The 27,581-nt window shown below is 34.4% G+C and overlaps 1 protein-coding gene across 2 annotated transcripts; it reads right to left on the reverse strand.

Annotated features, from left to right (window-relative positions):
• Positions 1-5,232: 5,232 nt before the first annotated feature.
• SOCS4 (suppressor of cytokine signaling 4) lies at positions 5,233-27,571 on the reverse strand. 2 transcript variants are annotated; one of them, XM_074290759.1, is made up of 3 exons: positions 27,265-27,498; positions 18,169-18,301; positions 5,233-7,973 (listed from the first exon to the last, which is right to left on the reverse strand). In XM_074290759.1, exon 3 carries the CDS (start codon positions 7,876-7,878, stop codon positions 6,571-6,573), a length of 1,308 nt encoding a protein of 435 aa, XP_074146860.1. In that variant the 5' UTR covers positions 7,879-7,973; positions 18,169-18,301; positions 27,265-27,498; the 3' UTR covers positions 5,233-6,570. The 2 variants fall into 2 exon arrangements, with proteins under 2 accessions (XP_074146860.1, XP_074146861.1); XM_074290760.1 differs by lacking the exon at positions 18,169-18,301 and having other exon boundaries at positions 27,265-27,571.
• Positions 27,572-27,581: the final 10 nt, after the last annotated feature.

Genomic DNA, 27,581 nt, shown 5'->3' on the forward strand with positions numbered 1-27,581 from the left:
ATGAAATTTAGTGGCAATGTAAAAATATTTGTTGGATTGATTTAAATGTTGAAATATGTAATTTTCTTATATAAACATGGTCATGAAATAACTTGGGACTGTCCACTGGCCTCTAGAACCACTGTCTTTGATAGAACTCTAGGACTATAATATAAAGTAAATATTTGCCCACTTTTTGGTAGCTGTCTTGTGAGGTGTGGGGCTGAAAATACAGGGTAAGCTAAACAATAGAGGTAGAGGTCAAAATATTCTAAGTTCTTTGTGCAAACTCTCCTTGGGTTCTAAAGCTAACACAAGTAAAATATGTGAACTTAACATATTTATATTAAGCTACCAAAGTATCTTTTTAACACTTCTGGGAAAAAAGTAATATATTATCTCCATTGTACATAGGAGGAAAACAAAGTTCATTATGATCATAGAGCTAGTAAATTAAGAGTCTGGATTCAAATCCAGATTTTCTTTTTTCACCTGGATAAAGTCACATGCTTAATTTGCTCGAGTCATAGTACTGTAATTCTATCTCTATGAACTTTAGAATTTCTCTGGGAGAATAATTATAACTTAGGTTTGCATCCTACTTTACAGTTGCAAAAAGCTTTCCTTACAAGCATCCTATGAAGTAGGTAGTGGTACAAATATCACATTTTAGAGATGAGAAAATGGGTTTGGATTTCAGGGCATACCTTCACAATGTTGTTGTGGTAGCACAGGATTTGTACTCCATTCTTCTAAAGTCACCAGCTTTTTAGAATGCCTCTTAAAGTTTTATCACTATGGAAAACTAAAATATTTAGAAAACTCAAAATTATAATGTAAAGCATGTGAGATAACTTTAACTATATCTTCTTAAATATGTAGTGAAAACAGTGATTAAAGTGCCAAATAAATTTCCACTTTCTACAAGAAGTCTTCCCCAAACATCTCTTAATTTTACTGCCTTCCCCAGTTATTTCCTACTTATCCTGTAGATAGCCTACTTTGCATAAATTTGCTTGTAGGATCTATACAGTGATTTAAACTAAAGAGAGACAGGAAGCTGATAATTTGATTTATCCTCTTAATGGCTTTGGCTCAAGAATAATGTGTCTTACTTATAGGGATAAAAATAAAAGAGGAATTTATATGACAAAAAAATCAAGTCCTATATCTCCTATGTTCTATTTTGAAAAGATAAAAATTTAAAACTAAGTAGTAAAACATCATTTTGCAAGGGGGTTCAAACTTTAAATGAAAGCCACTTATTTGGACTAGTTGGTTTTTAATTCAAATTCAAATCTTTAGACAGTAAAGTCCTTGAAGGTAAGAATTATCTTTTGTCTCAGTACAGTGCCAGGAACGCAAGTTTTTTTCTGATACAAACAATACAAAGGTTAAATTTACCAAATTTTAATTAAGAAATTAAAATTTACTTAAATTTCTTTTAACACGTCCATTATGAGGAAACATTAAAATGATCTAATATTCATCCAACTTCAAGAATAGAAGACAAAATGGGAATACAGTGTATTTCTTTTGGTAGAAGACAGAAAAGAAATAGTCTACAGTCAACAAGACTATACAATAGTTAAAAGAACTATTTAAATATTCTTCATCAAACATATAACACTCAATTTATCCTCTTTACACTTCCAATCCTAGAAAAGGCAGTATATTTTAAACACAAACTGATTTTTACACGGTGGCTCAAGTCTAAAGGCTGTTTCATTCAACTAGAGTAAATATCATTTTTATTTCCATAAATAATTAATTTTCAAAATATCAGATGGTTATGACATAATTCTTAACTAAAATTGAATTTTTATAAAATCTCATGGGGGTAGCCCATTGCTACTTGTTCATTTAAATGCAGAATTTAAGTAAAACCAGCTGCTATTTTAGGGATAATAAAATGATTCTCAGGGTCAAATTAAAATTAATGTCCTAATTTGTATCATCAAATTAAGATAAACCTTGTTTGGAAGTACAGGAGGAGGATTTTTTCCATTTGCTCAACATGCAGGGAATACTTTGACCCTTTATGATATTACCACTTAACCCATTACAATTTACAGTTGCACAGTATTTACCTTTTAAGAAATTCAAAGTGTCACCAAAGATTAAAGGAAGCCAGGTGGCAAGTATTGACTTATTCTGTAGTTTAGGATATGGGGTTATAGAGTTTAGCCTACCAAGGTTACATAGTAAAATAACGATGGAGTAGGGGCTAGGATTTATTTTATTTTCTCCAACTCCACTTTCATGCTAATTGGCACAGCTTCTTAACAGTTTTTTTTTTTTTAAAGATTTCTATTGGTTGCCCAATTAAAAATCTACCCATAGGTTGAAATTTCAACCTTTTCATTGGCTATGACCATAGTCAACCATACAAAAAATTTTAGCTCCATGTACAATGACATACAGTACTCATTCTTCTATGTGCCCAGCTACAAATATGTTCTTGTGCTTTCAGTTATTTTTAGGAATAAGATGGTTTTTATTTGAATATGTTAAGACAGAAATTTAAAAGGATATTTTTTCCAAGTGAAAAAAAGAAACTTAGATGCAAATCTTGATTCTGAATATTTTTAAAAGTTAGTAGCAATTTCACCTTTTTGAAATTTACTTGTTATTTAAGTTTTTTTTTTCCTAAGTTAAAAATATTATTCAATGAAATTTGCACTATCATATCAATATAAGATTGTTAGATTTTGGTTACAACTAAGAATGACAAGAAAAACATCAGAATATATTTTAAAATGGAAATGAAAGATAGGTCATAATTTTCCCCATAGGAAGGAAATTGTCTTTCTATTATAGGATCTATAAAGTGATTTAAACTAAAGAGACAGAGGAAGCTGATAATTTGATTTATCCTCTTAATGGCTTTGGCTCATGAATAATGTGTCTTACTTATAGGGATAAAAATAAAAGAGGAATTTATATGACAAAAAAATCAAGTCCTATATCTCCTATGTTCTATTTTGAAAAGATAAAAATTTTAAACCAATTAGTAAAACATTTTGCAAGGGGGTTCAAACTTTAAATGAAAGCTACTCATTTGGACTAGTTTTTAGTTCAAATTCAGGAAAGAATACAGGATTGATTACCAAATCAATAATTCTAGCCCCAAAGCTGACTAAAAGCTTCCTTCATCCCTCTTCCTATTAGGTTTCTCTTTAAATTAAAGCACTCTCTTTTTGAATTATTTAAGAGCACATTGTGGTTAAAGGAAGACCATATATGATTGTTTCATACAATTTGTCAAAGAAACTAGAAATCCAGAGTAGCTTTTATCAAAAGCATATGAAGCACCAGCAGCATATTGTTTTTTTTCCCTCTTATGATGTCCTGAAAAATTGATAGAAAGACAAAGTTTGATTTCCGGCAAAGATTCTTTCTAAACCAGAGTTAAGTGTAATAGCTGAGCTATTAGTGATTAAGTAACTCTCACTGTCAAGATTTCCTTAAGGTAATGCCTAAATTTTTAATTTAAATATTTTATCTTGTTTCTATTAGCTTTATCCACTTGCCAAATAAGCTCTACTCAGTTCCACCATGCTAAATGCTTTCTTAAGTGTATCTTTTAATAGTCAGCTACAACTGCTTCATGCTTAGGTTACTTTTTAATCAAATTATTATTTAACTCCTGCTTCTTTTCCCCTAAAACATTCTAATCTCATTTTAGGCATCTACAAACTTCCTTTGATTTTATATTCTAATGGTGATAGTCTGCTAAATGTACATTCACCAAAGTCAAAGGATTCCCTTTGATATTCCATTCTTTGAATCTATCAAATCCCTCCTCTATTCCAGACTCTTTCACTACACCATTATCAAGACATTTTATTACTACTTACTAAATTCCTTCTTCCTGAAGTACATATAAGGGGAAAAATACAAAATGTATCAGAATAGATGTCTTTTTCTTGTTCTTTTTTGTTGCAGGTGACCTTCATGGCTACTAATATGATTGTAAACTTATGTTCTACATTTATTAGTACCATAGAGATACTGAAAGAACAGGAAAGTCACAGAAAACATATCACAATATAGTGTAAATATTATGAGGCTACTTAGAAGATGACTTCTTTAAAAACACTAATTTTTACTCATTACAAAAGAGTCGACAGAATTAGATTCTGTTTCCTTACAAAAGTATCCATGCTTTTTTTCCCCTTTTAGCAAACTCTTCAATTAGGTAAATCTCTTCTGATAAAAAAATTTTAAAAGAAAAGTATTTAAAATAACAATTGTTTCACAGAAACAGAAGTTTTCATTATCAAATTCTGATTAAATTGGGGATGGTAAGGAGACTTATTCCCTGGTAATAAAAAATGAACAGCCATTTGCTTCCCATCCTCCCTTTCCCTTCTCAAAAGTGACTATTTAGAAGTGTGTTAGTTAAACAGGGTCAGTTTTTTGTATGATGATATAAAATTCATAATACAGAGAGATAATATGATGTCCAATATTTTTCTACACTTACCCAAAGCAATTTGCATTTGGATGGCTCTATCTTGACAGCAAATTTACATATTTCGGTATTTAAATTGATTTCTGCCCTTAAAAGTAATTCTTCATTTCAAGGCAAAATCTTTGCGCAGGGAATTTTCCCAAATTAAAGATCACTAGTTGTATCTTAAACTAGTATCTTAAAAGGTTAACCAATTTTTTGGTTTCTGACTTTATGGTAATCAAAGATTTTTATTTTGAAGCTATCATTCTGTATCATGCAGTATTTATTAGTGTTCCTAGTAAAAGGGTAAAATAAAGAAATGTTACTCCTAAAAATAAATAACACATTGATTATGGATCAATATTTATTACTTTTTGGTTATTTCTGGAATAAATCTTCTTGACCTCAGGAGTTAGTCAATAAAAAAAAAAAATTTTTTTAAAGCCACAAATAAGGAAATAGTGCATGAATGAGCATAGCAAAACCAATAAATGAAAAATGTTAACTAATTGGAAGACAAATAAGGAATTATGTACGTGCATATTGAAATCTAAATAAAAACAATTTCTCAATCTTTAAGTGGAATATTGTTTGATAGAATATTTCTCTTCAACTCTGAATCAAATGCTATATATAAACTACTTCCTAATCTTGGAATAATAGATTCAAAATATTATCAACATATACCATCATAGTTCTGATTTACTATGCTTTAGATTGGGCTAAAATTAGTGACTATGGTTATAGAAATGCTTTTTGTTCCCTTTCCTTGTCCAAGGCTACATTAAAGTCAATTTGAAGACAAGAACAATTTTATTTGGAATGTGTAAATCACTTTCTTTCTTTCAAAATACCAAACAACATAGCACCATGATGCTACTTAATTATCAAAACTTGGACTTGAATCCAACGTAAAATAATGGAAAATGAATTTGATGCATTATTTGGTCCCCAGTGAAAATCTGTGGCAGTTACGTGAATAAAATCTAGCAAGAAATAATAAATCTATGGTATTGTCTAATGAGGCTGTATAGGAACAATTCCTAAATGAATGTGGTCCCAAACCTTAGATGTTACAGAATAAAAATTACCTGCTAAAAGTCAGAGGACTTATTGTAAAATTACTACAGTACTATATGACTATAGATATTAGGCTTTCTAATGAGTAAGTAATAATCTCTATTACTTCACTCAGAACACTTAGAAAATGACCTCTTCAAGTACACTAAATGGTACTATTATATCTAAAATAGTAAAAAATACCTCTAAAATAGAACTTTTTTTTTTTTTGCTTCATCCTCACTGGCAGAATAAAGCTTATTGTTTGCTAAATCTATCTTTGATACTCAGTTAATTCAAATTAACCTTTAAAATACTGCATAAGTTTTATTCTTAAATAAAAGGCTTCTATCTAGAAACTTATGGCAGAGTGAGAAAGACAGAAAATTGATGACGAAATTCTTAGTAAAGGACAGACTGGAAACTATGCAGACACTTGGTGTGTAAGCTTTTTATGCTATCAGATATATCATTTAATCTACAGGTAAGTTTTCTGTCATCTTTAATACCATTATTAATAAATTATGAAGGTTTGCTATGTTAGTCTGAAACATAGTCTAAATATTAAAAGGGTAGTCCATCTTACTGGAAGAATGAAGAAGCACTAATTAAAAAGAGACTAGAAAAACTATTTTACGCCAAGGAATAATCATGTTAGGATTAGATTAACAAAGAATTATACTTTTTATGGTGGGCACTGATTTAATATTAATGTGTAAAATAAAAATACTCAATTTTTAATTTGTCATTTTATAGGATAATTTTAACAGCTTTGTAATAATGTCAAATAAAAATTTTAAAATAATTAAAATTTAAAGTCTAAAGAATAACTGCTACAAGGTATCTCAGAGGACCTATTTTTCATAAAGTCCATGAAGTCTTAGTGGATAACATTAAAATAAATATTTATCACCAGCCCTCCCAAAAAAGTATCTGAAAATAAAGGTTAGGGTACAAGTTAATTTGAATTTTGCCTCACAAAAAGTTTCAAAATGGTAAAAAGAAAACTTAGAAAAGCCATGAAAGACCTTTTATGTAATCAGTCAGTCAAATACCAATAATCCTCCCTGGCATTATTGTTCTGGTACATCAATCCTGAGTACTCTAACTTTTGATTTATAATGATATTCCTTCAGATATAATTTCACAGATGAAGGAATTGGGAGGGTATCAATGCCATCATAGGTTGTACAGTTACAAATAACTGTCCTGCATATGTGCTGAAGGGAAAAGGGGAAAGTCCGATTTAAAGGCGTAGATAAAAGTGGTTCAAAGAACATACAAGAGCTTGGGTCTTTATAATGTTCTAGGAGTCCAGTGATATCAGGAGAATGGAATACACAAGGATCATGTGCGTCAAAGCTAAAGTTGTGATTCCATTGTTCAATCCTAGCATGAAGAGAACGACTATAGCGTCTAAAACTAACAGAGAATAAATAGTCTTCTTGTGCTGAGTCACGAAGTAAAAAGGTTCCCTCTGGTTTTCCTTCCAGTAATGCCTCAGCTGCATATTTGTCCATTACTCCCCAATAACATGGATTGTTATTGATCTGAAGGAGATCTGGAACAAGACAGTGAACATAATCTATCTGAGTGTGGTATTTAGGAGGCGTTTCCAATTGCAGCATTTCATCATCAGTTTCCCATTTCGGTTTGTTTCTTTTCCTAGAACTTGTGCAAAATGTTAAAATTTCATCATCTGAATCCATGTCACTATCTTCTACACTGTTATTAGATGCCAGGTTCATTACAGAAGCTGTCTTTGGAGCATAATGATGTGATTGGTTGTCAGTAGTTGTGTCACATGGCTGAACCTGAGTATATGAAAAAGAGTTTTCACTTTCTTCCCTGATAGTTCTTTCCTTCAGTTGGATATCCCTCATATCACTTTCAGATAAGTCTATGCTTCTGCAGTTATCTGATTTTGGAGTTAGAGGGGCAGTGTGTTGTTTAATTAAATGCCAACGAAAGGCCAGCTCTGACTGAGGTGGGAAAGGACACTTATCTAATATGAGTTCGCTGATAAGAATTTTTCTTTTTGATGGGAGCACTGAAGAGAGTCGACTGCTGCAATTTTTTATGGGAAAGCACTGCCCCATAGCATCTTGCAATTTTTGCTTAAGAGACCGGCCCAAGAATCTGTGCCCACATGAATGATCTAAATCCAACTCAATGGACGAACAGCTGTGCTTCCTTTCTGGGCTCCCTACAGCAATGTTAACTTTCTCAGTGGCATCTGGTGTGTCAATATCAGAAGAGTGCTCATTCTTTTTGGACCAAGAGAGCTTTTTCCCACTCCACACATAACCATCTTTTCTGTCTGCACTTCTACTCCGACTGGTTTTGGGTCTCACATCTACATTTTTAATATTTTCTCCCATTTTTTTAGGCTAATATCCACAAGTCCAGGTGTTATATATGCTGATTTTTCAGGCTTTCAAGGAGGAAGTTTCTTCTAAGCCCTTTATGGAAGTATCTAGAAAAACAAATAAAAATGTTTATCAACTATTATTCATTTATCAGAGTTCATATTATATTCCAATTTCTGGTGAAAAAAAGTTGTGAAAAACACAGTTATGTAACTTGAACATAGCAGGTTCAACAGGAACAATAAGTTATTGAATTAAATTAATCATTTATACATAAAGATAGATATAGAATGGGGAATTAATGTGAAGGCAGTTCCAAGATCTTTTTGCTCTTGCCAATATACAAACTGGTTTTTATCACAAACTTAACTTCAGAGAATGATGTAGCTGAGCAATAGCCAAATTCTTCTATTTTCAGCCACAATGTAAATGATGAAAATTCAAATATTTTCTACTTATATACTATGTATATTCAGTGTTTCTCCATTTAAAACTTAGGGAACTCTGAAAAGGTAGTAAGAGGCATCTTTTTTATGCAGTGGTCTGGTCATATCATTCCTCTGCTCAAAAGTCTTGAGTAGCTCTTCCTGTGGTCTATTTAGTGAAGTCCAAATATCTTTATGAGAAATACTCAAAGCTAAATTTCCACAAGATGTTGCAAGTTTCAAGGTAATATAAGAAAACTATCACTATTGACCAATTAGCTTTCAGAAGAAGGAACTAGACTAACCACAAAGTCCTGATAAAGGGGGTAGGCTAGAAACTGGCTTGAATAGGCCAGGGTCAATGACCAGGAGAAAGCTTTTATTCATTTCACTTGCTTATTAAGGCTCATTGCATATTACCTGACACACACACCCTAGGGGTGAGATTAGTTGCCATCTTTGAATATGGGAGGCATGACCGGGGAGGAGGAACATGTCTAGGAGCAAGATATAAGAGGTGGATGAGGAAGCCTGTAAATCGGAAAGGTTCTGACAAACCAGAACTCTGAAGGGAGGAGTAGGACTAACTTTAGAGTATAAAAAGTTTGTTCTCCATTCTAGAAAAGCATGTGAACTCATATGGAGATTTTACACCCATTTTTTTCAGGAACGTATCAAAAGTTTAAACTATTTCACTCATTCTAAAGTTGTTCATTTACTGCACCCCTTTTTTTGGATTCAGAAAGTTATTTATAACAAGAGGGGGGCTCATCAGGAATGACATCATTGAATTGAGTTTGGCCACACCCCCAAAGAACAGAGCAGGCACCCCACATGAGTTTGGAGGCTTTATTGTTTGTGCAGTAGCTTCTCCATTCTGACTGAGAAGAAAGAACTAAGAAATTCAACATTCCAAAAACCTGAATCAGCAAATGATAAGAAAGTGAATGAATGGCTAAGGATCATGTGAGTTGATATACTGAGCAAAGGCAAGAAAATTATTGGCAGAAAGTGTTGTTTTTGTTGATCCAGGGTTCTCTCAGAATGAGTCAACATATCGGCCTTAGGAGTGGAAGGGTCCCTTATCTCTGGGAACTAGTTGGTGGAGGGGGGGGAGAAATAGTGGTGTGTGAGATTAATTATTAAGTTGTTTAGCAATTAGTCTAAGGTACTACTCTGCAGAATTTAAGGAAAAATGACTATTTTATAGAAAGTTTAAAAGTTTTTTTTTTTTAAAGCAATTGATAAGATTGAAGATTTCCAAGGAAAGAAAGTCTTTTTCTTTTATCTCATCTTTTCTCATCCCCACTACCTACTACAAGGATAGACAAATGGGATGGAAAGAGAAAGAAAATATATTCAATTCAGTGAAGATGATAAAAGCAAGTGGAAAAGAGTAGGAGAAATAACAGATCAAAGTAAGAAAGAAACGAAACATGAAGTTTTAAAGAAACTTAATTCAAAGTCCACTAAAGGGATATATAAATAGAAAGGTTAAGTGAGAAAGTTTAAACATGTAGAGAACTTAGGAATTTTTAGAAAAAGGGAAAAGCAGAAAAACTCTGGTCAGCAAGGAGCCTGTAACTTCCTTATCAGAACTCAGGCTTGTGGAACCATGCCAGGAAGAAACTCAAGGTAAAAGTCCATCTGAAACAAAAACTGGCACTTTTCTGGCTTTACAAAGATAAAAGGTTTGTGTGACTTGGGAAGACAAGAAGTGATTGAGTTTGAGTGGAACATCTAGTTAGAATTTAGGGGATCTCACAAACTAAAGTACTGGTTAATTTAAAAATAGTATTTAAACTGATGTATGCGTTAAAAGTAGAAACTTAATTATATATCATATGAGACTTCTATCCATTTTTGTGATAGATTTTGTTCTATGTGAATTTTAAGAATTGTCTTTGTTTTCTTCCTTAACTAAAAGGGAAACTTGTTTAAGATAAAAGAGGGGGGAAAACTCCCAGTGATGTAATAGCTTAGGGTAAGAAAATTCTAACACTTGAATCCATTACTGAATGATGAGACTCAGTAAGTAATGGATTCTTTCTGAGATTTTAGAACCCAGACTTAGTTTGTTATCCAATAAACTGAATATAATTAGAATATAAACTGAAAAACTTAAAAGGTTGTGTAAAGTTTATCAGCCTCATTAAACCAGTAAATGTAATTTAGGAAATTAGGTATTTCTACTTTGCTTATGAGTTAAGAGAAAAATTATAGCTAATTGTAGTGTTCTCTTCTCTAAATGTAATGTTCTCTGGGAGCAGGTTCTTGGGGAGCTTCTGGGAGCAGCCTTAGTTTCAGTTCAGAGTTCATTAAACCAGTAAATGTAATTTAGGAAATTAGGTATTTCTACTTTGCTTATGAGTTAAGAGAAAAATTATAGCTAATTGTAGTGTTCTCTTCTCTAAATGTAATATTCTCTGGGAGCAGGTTCTTGGGGGGCTTCTGGGAGCAACCTTAGTTTCAGTTCAGAGTAATAATCACCCAAAATGCAGCCAGGAGCTAAAAGTTCAGATCCTTTATTTTCTCCTTCAAAATAATTCTGTTAGCTTTCTTAGAGGCCTATCTCTCTCCTTGGTTTCGAGAGCTCTTCCTGCTAGTTCTTTGTCTCTTTCAGCTTCAGCCTCTCCTCCTCCCAGTCTCCAGCCAGCATAAAGGTGGAATGTGGAATGAATCTGACTCTACCTCTGAGAAAGTGGGTTTGTGGGCATCTGATTTGTGAATCTCCCAAAGTCAATCCTAGTTGAAGCTCCTAGCTTATATATTTTTTCTAAAATGGTTGTTTTTCATGATATTCTGGGGATGAAATATCTGTCATTTTTCTTACTAGAAAATGGGTCAAAATATATAAAACTCTTACTACTTATTATTTAAAACTCTTAACAGTAGGAGAAAAAAAAAATCACTTTTAATGAGAAAAAAATTTCCTTTCCAAAGCCTTACTGAGATTACTCATCATGGCATGTTAGGTGTTATGCTACTAATACAAAGCACTGCTAAATTCTATCTTGTGGGAAAAAGCAGACTCAACTATGGAGAAACTATCTTTAAGATCCTGGCCGTGAGGTGATAAATTCGTTGGCCATGACAACCCATGAAAACAATAATGCTTTAAAAAAATTTTTTTAATAGTTTTTATTCATATGCATGGGTAATTTTACAACATTGACAATTGCCAAACCTTTTGTTCTAATTTTTCCACTCCTTCCCCTCCCCCCCCAGATGGCAGGTTGACCAATACATGCAATAATGATTTTTAAAGGACCATTAGTAATATACCACCATCTTCCTCTTCAAGATATGACAACAGTCAAAAAAGGGACAGAGGATATCAAAGCTTAATCTCTGTCCAGTGAGTATGTAAAATATCCAAACCACCATGGTATTGAAAGAAATGAACCCAATGACATCAACAAAAGGAGGAAGGCTTGTTATATGGTGAGAATTAGGATAAGGATACCTCAAGATCTTCACTGTTAGCCACAAAATATAAAAAGACCTATAGAGAGGCAGCTGGCTGGCATAATGGCTAGAGCACCAGTCCTGAAGTCAACTGGACTTGAGTTCATATCTGGTCTCAGACTCAGACACTTAACACTTCCTAGCTGGGTAATCCTGGGCAAGTCACTTAATTCCAATTGCCTCAACAAAAAAAAAAAAAAAAAAAAAAAAAAAAAAAATCTCCAGCAATCTGGGTAGATTCTTGTAGGATTGACAGAAGATGAACAAGAATTGTGTAGAATATGAAAGTAAACAAGGGTTGGGATCTCTAACAATGAAAGAAATATGGACATTGATCAGAGGTCAACTGAAGTATTGAAATATTAAGAAAATTCACTAAATTAAATATGTTTTTAAGAAAAGAGCTTATGCTCTGATTTTGCTGGTTTATTCCCTAGGATAACATCTTTACTAATGTTGACTTTTTAAAAAAAATAATTTTATTATAAACTCCAAATTCTCTTCCCATTTTCTCTCCCCCAATGCAAAAAACAAGAAAAACAAAATGTGTTACAAATATTTATAGTCAAGTGCAAAAAAAAAATCCCTTCATTAACCATTTCCGAACAGGAAGCTGAAATCTACACTCTGAATCCACTGTCATAAGACCTCTGGTATTGTAGCTGGTATTACTTTGATCAGAGATCCTAAATCTTTCAAAGTTTTTGTCATTAACAATATTGTTGCTATCCTAGTTCTGATCACTTCACTGTACATGGATTCATAGAGGCCTACCCAGGATTCCCTGAAATAAAATCTTTCATCATTTCTTATAGCATAATATTGCATCATATTTATATTTCACAACTTGTTCAGCCATTCCAGAACTGATGGGGATCCATTTAGTTTCCAATTTTCTGCCACCATGAAAAGATCAGCTAAAAATATTTTTCTACACATGGGTTGGTTTTTTTTCCTGATCTCTTTGGGAGTAAAGTTTCAGTAGCAATATTAAAAGCTATTATTCACTTTTTAATAGCTTTTTGGGCACAGTATCAAATTGTTTTTGAGAATGTCTGGACCACTTAAGTTTCTTTTTCCAATTCAGAAATCCTACTTTCTTGAGACTTTTTTATTTTTTCCAATTCAGAAATCCTACTTTCCTGTGATTTTTTTAACCTTTTCTAATTCGCAAATTTTGTTTCCCTGAATCTCCTGTGAATTCTTTATTTTTTCCAACTCAAATTTCAGGATGTTGTTATTCTCTATCATAGCTTCTCTTTCCTTTCCCCATTTTTCTTCAAACTCTCTTAACTTTTTAATAGTCTCTTCTAGGAGAGAGTTATGTGATGGGGGGCAAGTATCATTCCCCTTTAGGCTGTTATCTGCTGACTCTCTGCTATTAACTTCCTCGGGGTTAGATACCTGCTCTTTCTCTGTGTAGAAGGAATCAATAGTTCTCTTTAGCTTTTTATTCTTATTTAAAAAATCTTTTGGGGTCAGTTTTTGGGGTAAGAAATTATTTATCTCTTTGCCAGCTTTCTCCCAGACCAGATGAATGCAGCGGCTCCTGCGCCTGAGCTAAGAGAGAGCTCTGGGAGAGAGTTCCCCTCCCCCTCCCTGGAAGTGCCTCAAGGGTGATTAGTTCGGCTGCGCACTGTGAGGGTTGCCCACAGTGAAGGACCCCGCTGTGTGTCCTAGAGACTTCCCTGAGATTTAAGACTGAACAGTAAAGGCGACACAAAGCCCAGCCAATGCGTCCCAGTGGGGCGTGGATATCAGCAGCAGATGACGTGAAAAGCCCTTGTGCTCAAACTGGAAGTGTCTGCCCAGAAACCGTGGTCCCTATTTCAAAGGTTCCGCTTCTCTGGGACTTCCGTGGCTTGAGTTCCACAGCCTCCAGCCAAGCCAGGCACTATGTGAATTATATGTTGCCTTGTGCCATGTCCCCGCTTTTCAAGGTCTTAACTGCCCCAAGGTGACGCCCTGGACAGCAGAAGGTAGCTTTACAACCTTGCCGAGATCTGTTAGGTCACTTCCAGATTGGGGTGGTTCTAGTATCTGGCTTTATATTTTAAAGTGGCTTGATTTCTCTTCTGAGCTGCTGTTTTATAAGCAGAGAAGAGCTAACAGCTTTGCCAGATTCCTCTATCTCAGTGGCTTCTCTGATCCCAGAGCTCTCCCCAGCTCGATCGGCGCAGTGTGCTAGTACCTCACCCTGTCTGTGCTGGCCTTTTTTTTTTTCCTCCCCTGGGAACCGACCTTTTCTATTGAAACTCCAGATTCTTTTCAGCTGGTAAGTTGTGCTTCCAGTCCTTGTGGTTTCTATCAGTCCAGCGTTATTTTTGAGGCTGATTTAACTAATTGGTAATGAGGGAAGAAGGGAACTCACAAAATCGCGTGTATCTTCTCCGCCATTTTGGCTCCACCCTGGACCTCTTAAGTTTCACCAATAGTGCATCAATATACTTGTTTTCCAACAGTACCTCTGGCATTTGTCATTTAACTTTTTTGGTCAACTTTACCATCTTTGATGTAAAACTTCAGAGTTTTAATTTGCATCTCTCAGTTAGTGATATATAGCATTTTATATGGCTCTTGATAGAATGGATTTCATCTTCTGAACACTGCCTATTTGTATCCTTTAACTTTATCAATATGACAATGTCTTAGTCCTTATATATTTGATTCAGTTCATTAAAATTTTGTAAATGAGATCTTTACCAGAGAAACTTGTAAAGATTCCCCTTCTCCATTTCCTGTTTTTCTTCCAATTTTGGAAGCATTAGTTTTTGCCTGTGTACTATCTTTTTATTTTATTGTCTTTCTGAATTATTTTTTTTTTTTTTGCTGAGGCAATTGGGGATAATTGACTTTCCCAAGGTCACACAGCTAGAATGTGTTTTATTGCCTTTTTTTAAAGAAAAATGTAGTATCCTCCCCAATTATATGAATGTTAAATTCATTTTTACAAGATTTTGAGTTCAAATTTTTCTTTGTCCTGCCCTTCCCTCCCGTTCCTAAAATAGTAGATAATTTGATATGTGACTATGCTTTTTTCCTACCCCATGTCATCCAAAAAACATCCAAAAGGAAAACAAAAACACAAACAATACAATTTGTAAAAAAAGTATGCTTTGATCTGCACTTTATCTAGATGTTGATAGGATTTTCTTTCTACAGTCCTTTGTACTGGTATTGGATCACAGTGTGGCTGAGGCGGCTGAGTCAAGCTGGTCAGGTGTTGATACTGTGTACAATGTTTTCTTGGTTCTGTCAATTTCACTTTGCATCAGTTCCTAGAAATCTTTCCAGGATTTTCTGAAATCTGCCTGTCCATTTCTTATTGCACATATCACAGCTTGCTCAGTCATTGCCCAGTTGATGGGCATCTCCTCAGTTTTAAATATTTTGTCATCATGAAAAGGGCTACTATAAATATTTATACACATATAGGTCCTTTTCCCTTTTTATGATCTCTTTTGAATACATACCTAATACAGGGGTACCTTGGCATTTGTTTACTTTGAAACTCTTCAAATTAGTTATTTGGCTAATTTAAGAAGAAAAAATACTTCAGCTTTTTCAGAAATTGGCACTCCTTATAGTTGGTTATCATCTAGGTTGAGCAGTAAGGGTGTGAGGTTGACCAAGTGTGTCCAATTCCTGATGATCTGCTATTGTCCTCAGTGTGGGTACTCCTTCCCAATGAAGGTGATAGTGTGTAGGACTCTCAGTTTGGAGTCTATCATGTAAAGGTTGTGCATATTGGTGAGCAAGTTGTTGAGCAGTTTCTGCAGGATAATGCAGCCGCAGCATATAGTCTCCTGATTCCCAATACAATAATACTGGATGGATGGGACATGGACCCCTGGTATGCTCAGCAGGAGAAATAGTAGAAGCAGAAGTGATAGTCTGCAAGCAGCAGCGGCCCAAGCCCAGGTGCAGAGCCTGCGACTTTTGGAAGCCCCAAGTCCTAGAGTGAGACCATAGCTTCCACTTTCACATTCAGGGTTCCTTCACAAGGAAGGTTGGCTGACATAGGATGGGGAAAAAGCATAAAAGTTCCTTTCAGAAAATGAGTTAGGGAAGGGAAGAGTCTGGCTGGGCTGGCTTGGCTTATTTCTCTGTAGCTGGAAGAGTCAAGTGCCCCTTTGGGGAACTAAATGGAGAGGGATGGTTAGGCTGTAGATTTCTTATAGATGAGGTATTCCTTATAGGAAAAAATTGGTTCAGGTACTCATTGTTTACTACTCATTGTGCCTTCTTGAACCAATTAATGATGAGCATGAAAGTACCACATGGTGGCATTGCTGGATCAAAGGATATGCAGAATTTGGTTGCCTTTTGGGCATAATTCCAAATTGCTTTCCAGAATGGTTAGATCAGTTCACAACTCCACCAACAAGTGCTTTCCTGTTCCAATTTTTCCATATCCTAACTTTGAAATTTTCCTTTTTTATCATATTAGCCAATCTGATCCCCAAATCTCAAAATTGTTTTAATTTGCATTTCTCTGATCACAAGCACTTCTTTATATAACGAGACAGCTTTGACTTTTTCATCTGAAAACTGTTTATATCCTTTGACTATCACTTGGAAAATGGTTTGTATTCTTATAAACTGAACTCAGTTCTTTACATAATTGAGAAATGAGGCCTTTATCAGAGAAACTTACCGTAAAGATTGTTTCCCAGCTTTCTGCTTTTCTTCTATTCTTGAATGCATTGGTTTTGTTTGTGCTAGGGCTTTTTAACTTAATGTAATCAAAAGTATCAATTATATAGTTTTTTGTTTGGTCATAAATTCTCCATAGGCTCAACAGACTGTTCTTTTATTCTTATTTATTAATTAATTTATTTGTTATTCAATTTCCTTGTTCTTCTAATTTGCTTATATCACCCTTTATATCTAAATCATGTACAGATTCTTGTTGCATCTTGGTATATAGTATGAAATGGTCTCTGCCTTGCTTGTGCCCTACTGTTTAGTTTTCCCAGCAGTTTTTGTGAAATAATGAATTCTTATCCCAAAGGCTGGGGGGTCTTTGGGTTTATCAAATATGAGATTACTAGCGATTTTGTGTTTATATATCTAATGGACTCCAATGATTTATCACTTTCTTTCTTATCCAGGACCAGAAAGTTTTAATGATTACGAATTTATAATACAATTTGAAATCTGGTATTGTTACCACTCAATGCATATATGTTTAATATTGATACCACCTCATTATCTATCGTACCTTATATTTAGCAAGATGTAGTTTCCTTCTCTCTCTCTTTAAATTTGGTCTATTTTTACTTTTGCTCTGTTTTGAGATCAAGATTGTTACTCTTGCTTTTTTTTTTTTTTTTTTTTAAACTTCAACTGCAACATTAGATTCTACACCAGCCCTTTATCTTTACTCTAATGTGTGTATGTCTCTGCTTCAAGGGTATTTCTTATAAATAACATATTGTAAAATTCTGGTTTTTAATTTTCTCTGATATCCATTTCTAATTTATAGGAGAGTTCATCCCACTCCCAGTTATGTTTATTGGGTATTTCTTTCCATCTTATCTTTTCCTCCTGTTGTCTCTTCTCTTTTCACCTTTTTTACTTGTCAGTCTTCCCTAGTTAGCCCTCTTTTCAGCCTTCCCTTTACTTTCTCTTCTCCACTTCTACTTTCCTATCCAGAAAGACTTCTATATCCACCTGATTGTATATGCTATTCCCTTTGATTCAGTAATGATGAGAGTAATTGTATAAATATGTGTGCATATATTGGATTTAACATATATTTCTACCATGTTTAACCTATATTGGATTACTTGGCCATCTAGAGAAAGGAAGGGAATGGGAAGGAAATTGGAACATGAGGTTTTGCAAGAGTTAATGTTGAAAAATTATCAATTTTGAAAATAAAAAGCTTTAATTTTAAAATTTTGAATTGAGTAAGTGAAAGCTAATGATTCTATGAGACATCAGGAATCAATTAAATAAATTCAAAAATAGAAGAAAATACAAAATATCCCATTAGGAAAACAGTTGATCTGAAAATAGATTTAGGAGAGATAATATCAGAATCACTGGATTACTTCAGAGCAATCAAGTGGAAGACCTGGACAGCATCTTTGACAAAATTATCCAGGAAAACTTCCCTGATATCCTAGAACCAAAGGACAAAATAGGCATTGAAAGAATTCGCTGATCACCTTAGGAAAGAAATCCTAAAAGAAAAACTCTAAGGGATATTATAACCATATTTCAGAACTATAAGGTCAAGGAAAAAAATTAGTACAAATGGCCAGAAAGAAACAATTCAAATATTGGGGGGTTACAATTAGGATTACACAAGATTTAAGATTTGCAGCATTGAAAGATCAGAGGTCATGAAACATGGTATTTTGAAAGTAAAGGATCTAGGGCTACACCAAGAATGACTTACCTAGCAAAATTAGCATAGTATTCCAAGGTGGGAAATGGTCATTCAATATAATTGAAGGATTTCAAGCTTTCATAAGTAGAAGACCAGAATTGAATCAAAAATTTGATCTCTAATATCAAGATCCAAGAGAATCCTAGAAAGGGAAAAGAATAAGAGATTCAGTAAAGCTGATATGTTTACATCTCTATGTAGGAAGATAATATTTGTTCTTTCATTACATAGAGGGTACAGTTATAAGGGGAATTTGAGGGATTAGCATAAAAAAATAAAGGGATGAGAAAGAGGAGTATACTGGGTATCGAAGGAAGGAAACAATAGAATTATTTCACGTGAAAAATCTTAGTACAGTTCACAATTATGCATTAGTGTTACCAGTCTTCCCACATCCCTTCCAACATTTGTCATTATCTTTTCCTGTCATTGTTAACCAATCTGAGCAGTACCTAAGAGTTGTCTTATTTTTCATTTTTTTAACCAACAATGATTTAGAGCACTTTTGGACTATATGACTATAGATGACTTTAATTCCTTTATCTGAAAATTGTTCATATCTTTTGATCTATTATCAATTGGAGAATGACTTGTATTTTTATACATTTGAATCAATTCTCTATGTATTTTAGAAATGAAGCCTTTATCAGAACCCTTGGATGTAAAAATTTCCCCCCAGTTTTCTGCTTCCCTCCTAATGTTGGCTGTATTGGTTTTGTTTGTATAAAATCTTTTTAGTTTAAAGTAATCAAAATCCATTTTGCATTTCATGTTTTCTAAATCTTTGACCATAAATTCCTCCCTTCTCCACAGATCTGAGAGGCAGACTATCCCTTGTTCTCCTAATTTGCTTATGGTATCACCCTTCATGTCTAAATCATGAACCCATTTTGACTTTAGATGTTGGTTTCAAAGCCTAGTTTCTGCCACACTGTTTTCCAGTTTTCCCAGCAATTTCTGTCAAATAGTGAGTTCTTATCCCAGAAGCTAGAATCTTTGGCTTTATCAAACACTAGGTTACTATAGTCATTGATTATGGTGTCTTGCATCACTCTCATTTCTTTTCCTAGTTTTTCTATTACTTCTCTTACATAGTTTTTAAGCTTCTAGGCTTGAAATCACTCCTTCCCGCCTTTTTTTTTTGGAGGGGGGGGGGTTTGCCCATAAGTATTTTGACATTGTTCTCTTCTGATTTGATATGTAGATCTGTAACTATAATAATTTTTTTCCTTTTAACATATTTATATTTTGGGGGGGATCCTTTCTTTTAAATTTGAATTGTTTTCAGGGTGGAACAGTCCTTGGCATCTTGTGCAAAGGGTTGTAGACCTTGGCTGCTTACTTGGTGCCCATGGGGGAAACTTTTGCCTGGCGCTCAGGGGGGAGGATGGGGATGACTAGCATTGCTGGAGGCAGTACGGATTTGATACCTTATTGGTGCTGAACTGGAATTGCAGTGCTCATGTCTAACATGTACTAAATCCAATTGGGTAGTCTGGGCTTCCTGTTTGCTTATGGATATTCTGAAGCATGTGGTAGTTCTTAGAGGTGGAATCTGTGTTTCCCTGGCCATGCTGAGGTACAGGGGGTGTTGGGAAGTGTTGTTCCTTGTTCCTGGTGATGGTGTTTATTTAATCCACTGTACTGGGCCTCAGCATCTTTAGCTGGTTTGTTGGGGTGCTTCAATCTTGGACTATGTTATAGTAAGAGCCTTTTATGGCCACCTTCCAAGTTTCTTGGGCTAAAAGATTGTTTCACCTCATTTTCTTGCTAGTTCTGCCATTCCAGAATTTTGGGGGGCACTACATTATTGCTGTTTGGAGGTTAAAGTAAGTTATAGCAATTTAGTACTTTGTCATCTTGGCTTTCTGAAGTCTATTACCAGCACTCCTTTTTAAATTTTATGCACATTTTTTATATCCACAATTGTCCATTTTATCTCCTGTAAATCTGTCTTTTCTTTCTTTATCTATTTATCTAATAATTTCTTCTTCCTTGTTTCTCTTGTTTATGATGTTATCTTTTATGTATATTCAGTTATCCATATAGAGTTAGTCTTAGTATTGGAATTACTGAACTCATTTGCTTTTGTATATTATGTACTTAATGTGACTCACAGATTAACCTTTGTATTTCTTATCCTGTTTTGATGATAATCACTTTGTAAGATAGTATGATCTGGTACTGCCAAACCCCTTTCCTTCATATTTTCCCCATGAATTGCCTTGATCTTGACTTTTTGCTTCTCTAGATAAATATTTTTCACCTCTAGCTCTATAAAGGAAACTTTTACTAATATGACTGATATAGTACTGTATTAATTTAGGTAGGATTGTCATTATGTATTATATTGGTTTGGCCTACCCTGGAGCAAAAACTATTTCTCTACTTATTTGGTTTTGTCTTTATGAAAAGAATGTTTTATAATTATGTTGACACAGTTCCTGCATATAAGTATTTTTTACTCTGTAATTATTATAAGTGGAATTTTCTTTCTAATTTTTCCTGCTAGATTTTGGGGGTAATATACAGAAATGTTTGTAATCAATGTAATTTTATTTCATATCCTGCAACTTTGCTAGTTATTTTTGCTTCTTCTTGCTTCTAGGATTCTCTCCATAACTATGTTCTCTGCAAAAAGTGATAATTGTTTCCTTTCTGCTTTGTTTGTTCTTTCAATTTATTTTGTCATTGCTATTGCTAGCATTTCTAAACATTATAATGGATAGTATGGATGATAAGAGACACTTTCTATACCTGATTTTACTGAAAAGATTTTACTCTAATTCATTCCTCAGAGATAATATTAATTCTTGATTTTAGATAGAAACTACCTATTATTTTAAGGAAATCCCTGTTTATTGCCATGGATTGCATCTTGTCAAAAAGCTTTTCCTAATAGATCACATCTTTTTAGGCACAAAACTGACTGAAATGTATAGGCCTGGAAAATCTCAGAGAATCATTTAATTCAACCCCTTCATTTTACAGGTGAGGAAACTGAGGTCAAGAGTTGTCAAATGACTTGCCCAAGGTTACACAAATATTAAGTAGCAGATCTGAGATCTGAATACCCATAGCTTCTGATTCTACACTTGCACCATAATGAATACAAGATTTCACTGTTCTTCCCAGTTGGACTATAAAAACTTGATCTCACTGAGCAAAATGCTGCCTTAAAAGCTGTCAACAAACAAGTTGTCTTTCATGTCTATGCTAAAGTCACAAAAGATGCCAAGAAAGATTCAAGAGAGAGACTTTTGATCGGCAAATATGCACACAAGACAAAGTATAACTAGAAAAGGTTATTCATGAAACAAAAGGAAGGAACACTATGCTCCAACTATGTAATGTCCAGAGAACTAGAGGAAAACCAGTGAGGTCTTAAGTAGACAAGAAGAACATGGAAGCAATTCTGATGATAAAGAATTCCTGGATGCATAAGCAAAAGCCTTCCATCTCCCCTGATACTGCTTCCCTTTTTTTATTCCTATTCACCTAGCACCCCAGTCTCTCTAAAACCTTCCTCCTAAGTCTCAATTCAGCACTATTCTACTCTTTCCACTGTGTGTGATGAGATCACCATTCTATTGTTAAATGTCCCCTCATTTCATTCCTCTTTGTCTTGCCTTCACAGAAACTTGGCTTTTGTCAGTGATTGCATTTTTCTCTATTTCCTGATACATCATTGCTACTCCCTCTGTCACCATTACTCAGTAACTAACTTCTCTTTCTTTGAGGTCTATTCTATCCAAATATATTGCCCAATCAGATCGTAGTGATAGGTATCTATTGGAATTCTGTATCTGGATCACACATGAGTTAACTTTTTCTAACAAGGGTAAAAACTTTTAATAAATTTTTTATTAAAATTTAAGCATATTGGTTGCTGAGAATATTTGGCATAAGTATTCTATGATACACATATTCTGGAAATAAAATTTAAAAGTATTAGGTATATTCAGAAGTCTAACTATAATGTAATGCATATTCATACCTACTAGCTATCATTATACTGCATTTTAACCATTTCTCGGTTTCTGTTTACTCTGAAGAAATCACTATGCCCAAAAGATTATTTTCTTTAGATAAATTCTAGGGGAAGTAAAAGAAAAAAATTGAGGAAAGATCATTGTTATTTCAGAATTTTTTCACCAAAACACATAATTGTATCTAGGAAATATTTATAATGATGGATTCTTTACTGTGATGAAGGACATAATCCTTTTGTACACAGAAGACATTTAATGTTTGAACATCAAAGACAACTAAGAAAATATATTTACTTGAGCAATTTTCTTATCTCTCTTAAGTAATTAAAGATATTACTGTGGAATATCTTTATTGGCTTTTAAGTATAAAGCAAAAAACAAACAAACAAGCAAACAAATAAAATAAAGACAAGAAAAGAAAAGGAAAAAAAAAAAGGTACTGCAGACTACACTCGGTATAGTCTCTCCCTCTCCCTGGTATAAGTGGTATCTATATCTCAATAGCTCTATTATCAGTATATAGTTTCCCTAAAGCTAAAAACACTTTAACTAAGCTAAACAACTACCCAGTGGAAAACACTACAGTACAAGAAATCTAATACTAAAATATCTTCTCTCTTCCTCTCCACAAATCTGAAGTTGTGTAAGTAATGTTATCAGTCAATTAATAAACATTTATGAAGCATCTACTGTCAGCCAGGCAATGTGGTAGGTGTTAGGGACACAAAAGAACAAAATACTCCCTGCTCTCAAGGAGAGAAAACAAGTTTATATGTACGTATAAAATAACTGTAAAAAGAACACATTTTCAAAAATACAAGATAGATAGGAAGAACATTAAGAATGGGAGGGATCAAGAAAATCTTTATGTGAAAAGAGGGGCTTGAGCTGTAAGGTCTGATTTAAACCAGTGCAAAGTCATGGTCTAGAATGATGAGATAGAATGTTAGATGGAAGACAGAGAATGCCAGAGAATGTAGGACCATGGAGTCCTACAAAGGAAATAATCATTCCTTTTTTGGGTTCTGCTTCCCACTCTGGATGTTCTCTCCAATCTTCTAGAACTCTTCTCACTCCAAAAGATTCCTGACTCAATGGTTTCTTCCTCTGATTGGTCAATTCCTCTTAGAATCTCCACTTTGAGGAGGTGTCCAGGCTGGGGATACAAAAGATAATCCCTGCCATCAAGTAGCTCATAATCTAATAATGTAGAAAAATCCATAATTATTGAGAGTGATATGGCAAAGGAGCCTCGGTAATAGTAAAACAGGTAATAGTAAAAGCAGGGCAGGCAGAAAGAAAATTCAGAGAAGATAGAGAAACCAGGAAGAGAAGGTAGTCACTAGGATCAATTGCAATAGAAAAGTCAAAAAGAATGAACATTGAGAAAAGACCATCTGTTGTGGCGGTTAAGAGATAATGAAACCTGAACATTAGGGTTCAGGGTTATTTTTCACTCTTCTTTTTCTGCTCTAGCTATGAGGAGCTATTGATCAGGTGACCATGACAATGAACTGACCTATTTGTTCCTAAAGATTAATCAACAAATCTTTATTAAGTAATTATTATGTTCTAAGCACTATCCTAAACACTGAGAATACAAAAAAAAAAGAGAAAAAAATACCATTCTTGGCCTCAAGAAGCTCACATTCACATGCCCATAGATAGGCCACTTCATATTGAAAAATTTCTCAATGATCTTTGTAATATTAAGATGATGCTGTTCTACCATGTAGAGGTTTGTTTATTTGTTTTTTTAAAGCAATGGATTATAGTTGTAGTTTTCAAACATATTCTCTTCATATACTGTTGCCCTTGTGGCACACGTAAATGAGCTTTAGGATGCAAGCTAAGGTCACAGAATAAATAAGTTATAGGGGTTGTCATCTTAGATCTGCTTCAGTATATAGAGTTCCCATGCATATGAAATCACAGTTCCTTTACATATTATTTTATACAATACATTTTAGATCAATTTAACTATTTTATAAACATTTTATTTATTTATAATATTTGCTTATAAACCTATTATTTATAATTTATAAATATAACCAGCTGATTTCCTTATATGAAATAGTAAGATGAATGCTTAGCTGTTAAAAAGGAAACATTTATAATATTAACTATAATATACTTCAGGGAAAGGACAAATTATTTTATCCTTTATATAATATATATATAAATAAATATAAATAAGGGATAAATTCAAGGAAAGAATTTTCTCTTATGCTAAGAATATGCTAATGCACTGGAGAAGTCAAATCAGTACTTGAATTTAACTGAAGTGTTCAACTAAGAAAACTATACACCAAACAATATCTTTTCCTCTAAGTGGAGAAAAAAAGATTTCTTTGGACCAATTCTAGTAATCAAATTAAAAAAATTGAAATATATGGTAGTGTTCTTCAATCATCACCCATGTTCATATTTTTAACAACCACTTTTTACCCTCCTTCTCTCAGTAGCCAAAATTTGTCAATTCTACCTGCATATCCTTTCTCTAAGCTTAGACCACAACAATGTGGCTCATCATTTTTTACTTGTATTACTGCAATAAAACCCTTATTAATCTTCTTGCTTCTAAACTCTATTTTTTACACAGCAACCAAAATGACACTCTTCCCGTTCATTTACTAAGGTGATATAGTAAGAACAGCTTGTACAAAACATTTGTTGTGGTATTCTTAAAGCACAGGCCTGATCCTGTCACTTCTCTATTCAGGAAGCTCTGATTGATCTCATTGCAGCTAGAATAAAACACAAACCTCAATTTTTGGTTATCAAAGCCCTTCACAACCTTGCTTATTACACATTAATTCCTTTTACTCTATCTTTGATGTATCTAAACTGGATACTTGTATTCCTTCACACAAGACATTACATGTTTCCATCTCTGTGCCTTCTGGCAAGTTGTCTTCCATGTCCAGGTATGGACCTCTTCTCACCTCTGCCTTAGTTTCTTTCACAATTCAACTCAATTCTTGTAAATTAAGCTTTTTCTTTGGCAAAGGATAGCCTTAGTGTACTATAAGGAAAACTAGCTGGGGAGTCACAGAATTTGGGTTCAAACCCTATCTCTGATATTATCTGTGTGACCTTGGACAAGTCATTCACCCTACCTGGGCATAGGTTTCCTCATCTCTAAAATTAGGAAGTTGTTTGGTAGAATGGATAGGGCACTGAACTATCAGAAAAATGTGGGTTCAAATCCTACCTTAGATACTTATTAGCTGTGAGACTATAAATAAACCACTTAACCTCTCTGTGCCTAAGAGGTTGGATTTGTGGGACTCTAAGATCCTGTTCAGCTTTAAATCCAGTGTTGTATTCTGAAATTATTTATTTTGCATATATTTTCTATTTATTTGTATATGTATGTATTGTTTCCCTAAGTAATATGTAAGCTCCCTGTAGAGGTTGTTTAGTTTTCAACTTTTCATCCTCCTGGCACAAAATAAAAACTTAACATATGATTGCTAACTTGCTAAAAATGGCTTATCTGTGAATAATTTCACATGATTTTATTTATCATAGTTCATTCAAACAAATAATCAAATCCCTGAAGCCATCATGGCATAGTGGATGGTTTACTAGACTAGAAGTCTTTGGTTCAAGTTGAACAAGTTGGACAAAAAAAACACATGTAGCTTCAGCTGTTCTCTATTAACTACATGTTGCAGAACAAGCTGTCCAACTGTACCAAGGAGGAGTTTCTGGGAGTTCCCCTACACTCATAAAATAACATCTAACCAAAATTATTAAAACAAATCCAAACCAATCCAAACCTACATACAAATAGATAAATTAGGCTATTGCAGTATCTGCAAAATCTGCAAAAAGGGCTAAATGGAGCATTACTTTAAAATTTATTATCTAATGAAATTGAAAAATCATAATGAATGAGAACAATTTAAAAAAAAAAAGTGTGAATCCTACTTTTTAAGAATCTGTCAAGGATTAACAGAGATACAGCTGGGGACAAAAAAGAACAATTTTAAAGCACAAAGAGATCTGATCCACTTAATTAGTGGGAAAATTCCCAACTATATTGTTTTCCAATATGCAAACTCTTGTACAAAGTTTAGTTTTTTCCAAAGACTAGCATAGTAATTTTATGGAACCATACAAGAAAGGTTCTTAGACCTCAGCTTAGTTACTGAAGTACAAAATGGACCAATTACAAGGTAATTTAATATGAAGAGAAATTCAAGATATTAGTGGTTCCTAAGTAATTCCAGAACTGTTTGTTAGCTCTACTTCGTCGGAAACTCACGAGGCTATTTTTCTAACAATCTCAGCAGCGTCAGGAACAATTAACCATAGTTGCTTGCCAACCACAGTCATTGAGGCTTTAGATGTATAAAAGCCCTACTACTCATTGTCACTTTTGTCAAATGGATTTCTTAAAAAAGAAAAAAATCATAGTGAACGATATAAATTATTTGTTTTTAATCATCTCACGATTAAAAAGAAAGTTAACTATGCGTAGGAACTGCATCAGAAGCAGGTAATATTCACTAAATAATTGCCCACAAGTTTGTGAAAATCACCAGAGATAGCATATGTAAACCTTAGAGGGCTATAGTAAAAGCTAGTTATGCTAAGACTGGAAGGTAAGGTCCTATAATAAAGGAAAAGTAGTGTTTCCTGTCTGAGAGAATGTAGGGCAAATCATTAGGGAAATGTCTGAACCAAATGGTTAAAAGCTCAAGCTGAAGAGTGTAAAATATTAAACAGCCGGCTCGGGGTTGGTGCCCAAGTTGTGGGGCAGCGCTGGCGTTAGGGATGAGCACAGATACTCTCGGTCTTTGTGGTGCGGAAGCGAAGAAATGTTACCCTTCAGTCAGTAACATCTGAATAGAGCAAAGAAAGAGGTTTAACATCAAACATAATCGAAACTCTAGCTTGGGAAAATATTTTTAAAATAATTTTCATCTTTTATCCTTCTGGGCTGTACTTCAGCAGTGGGGAGTGTGTGAGGGAACTTCTTTCTTCTCCTCCAGAGGCCAGGGGGCAGTCGCAGAGGTCCCAAGCTGGGTGTGGAGAGAAAGAAAGCCCTAGGAGCTGAAGCTGAAGCCAGAGGATGACGCTAGTCCTCCCTTCACTCGCTTACCTGCCACAACGTAGCTTGACCCGAGCTGTCCAAGGAGACACCTCCATAGCCAAAACTCTTCACCCCGCGGCCCACTGAAGGTGGGGGATGACAAGAGTGAGGCCCGCAGCTTGGGCTCCTCGTGCAGCCCCGCCCAGACTGCACCCCTCCTCCTTCACCTCCTTAGACTAGGGAGGTCGCTTGGTTTCCGCTGGAGCTGTCTCCTCTTCCGCCCGCCTGCTCGGAAGTCGACACCGCCACTTCCGAGTTCGACTCTTTCTCTTCCTTTCTCAGCCGCTCCCCGCCTTCTCGGCCACCTGAAGATTGTGACGGAATCA

This window comes from Sminthopsis crassicaudata, chromosome 2, assembly GCF_048593235.1.
Source record: "Sminthopsis crassicaudata isolate SCR6 chromosome 2, ASM4859323v1, whole genome shotgun sequence".
NCBI lineage: Eukaryota > Metazoa > Chordata > Mammalia > Dasyuromorphia > Dasyuridae > Sminthopsis > Sminthopsis crassicaudata.

Coding starts and splice junctions, on each gene's coding strand:
- SOCS4 (XM_074290760.1), bottom strand. CDS start 7,878: ATGGGAGAAAATATTAAAAATGTAGATGTGAGACCCAAAACCAGTCGG.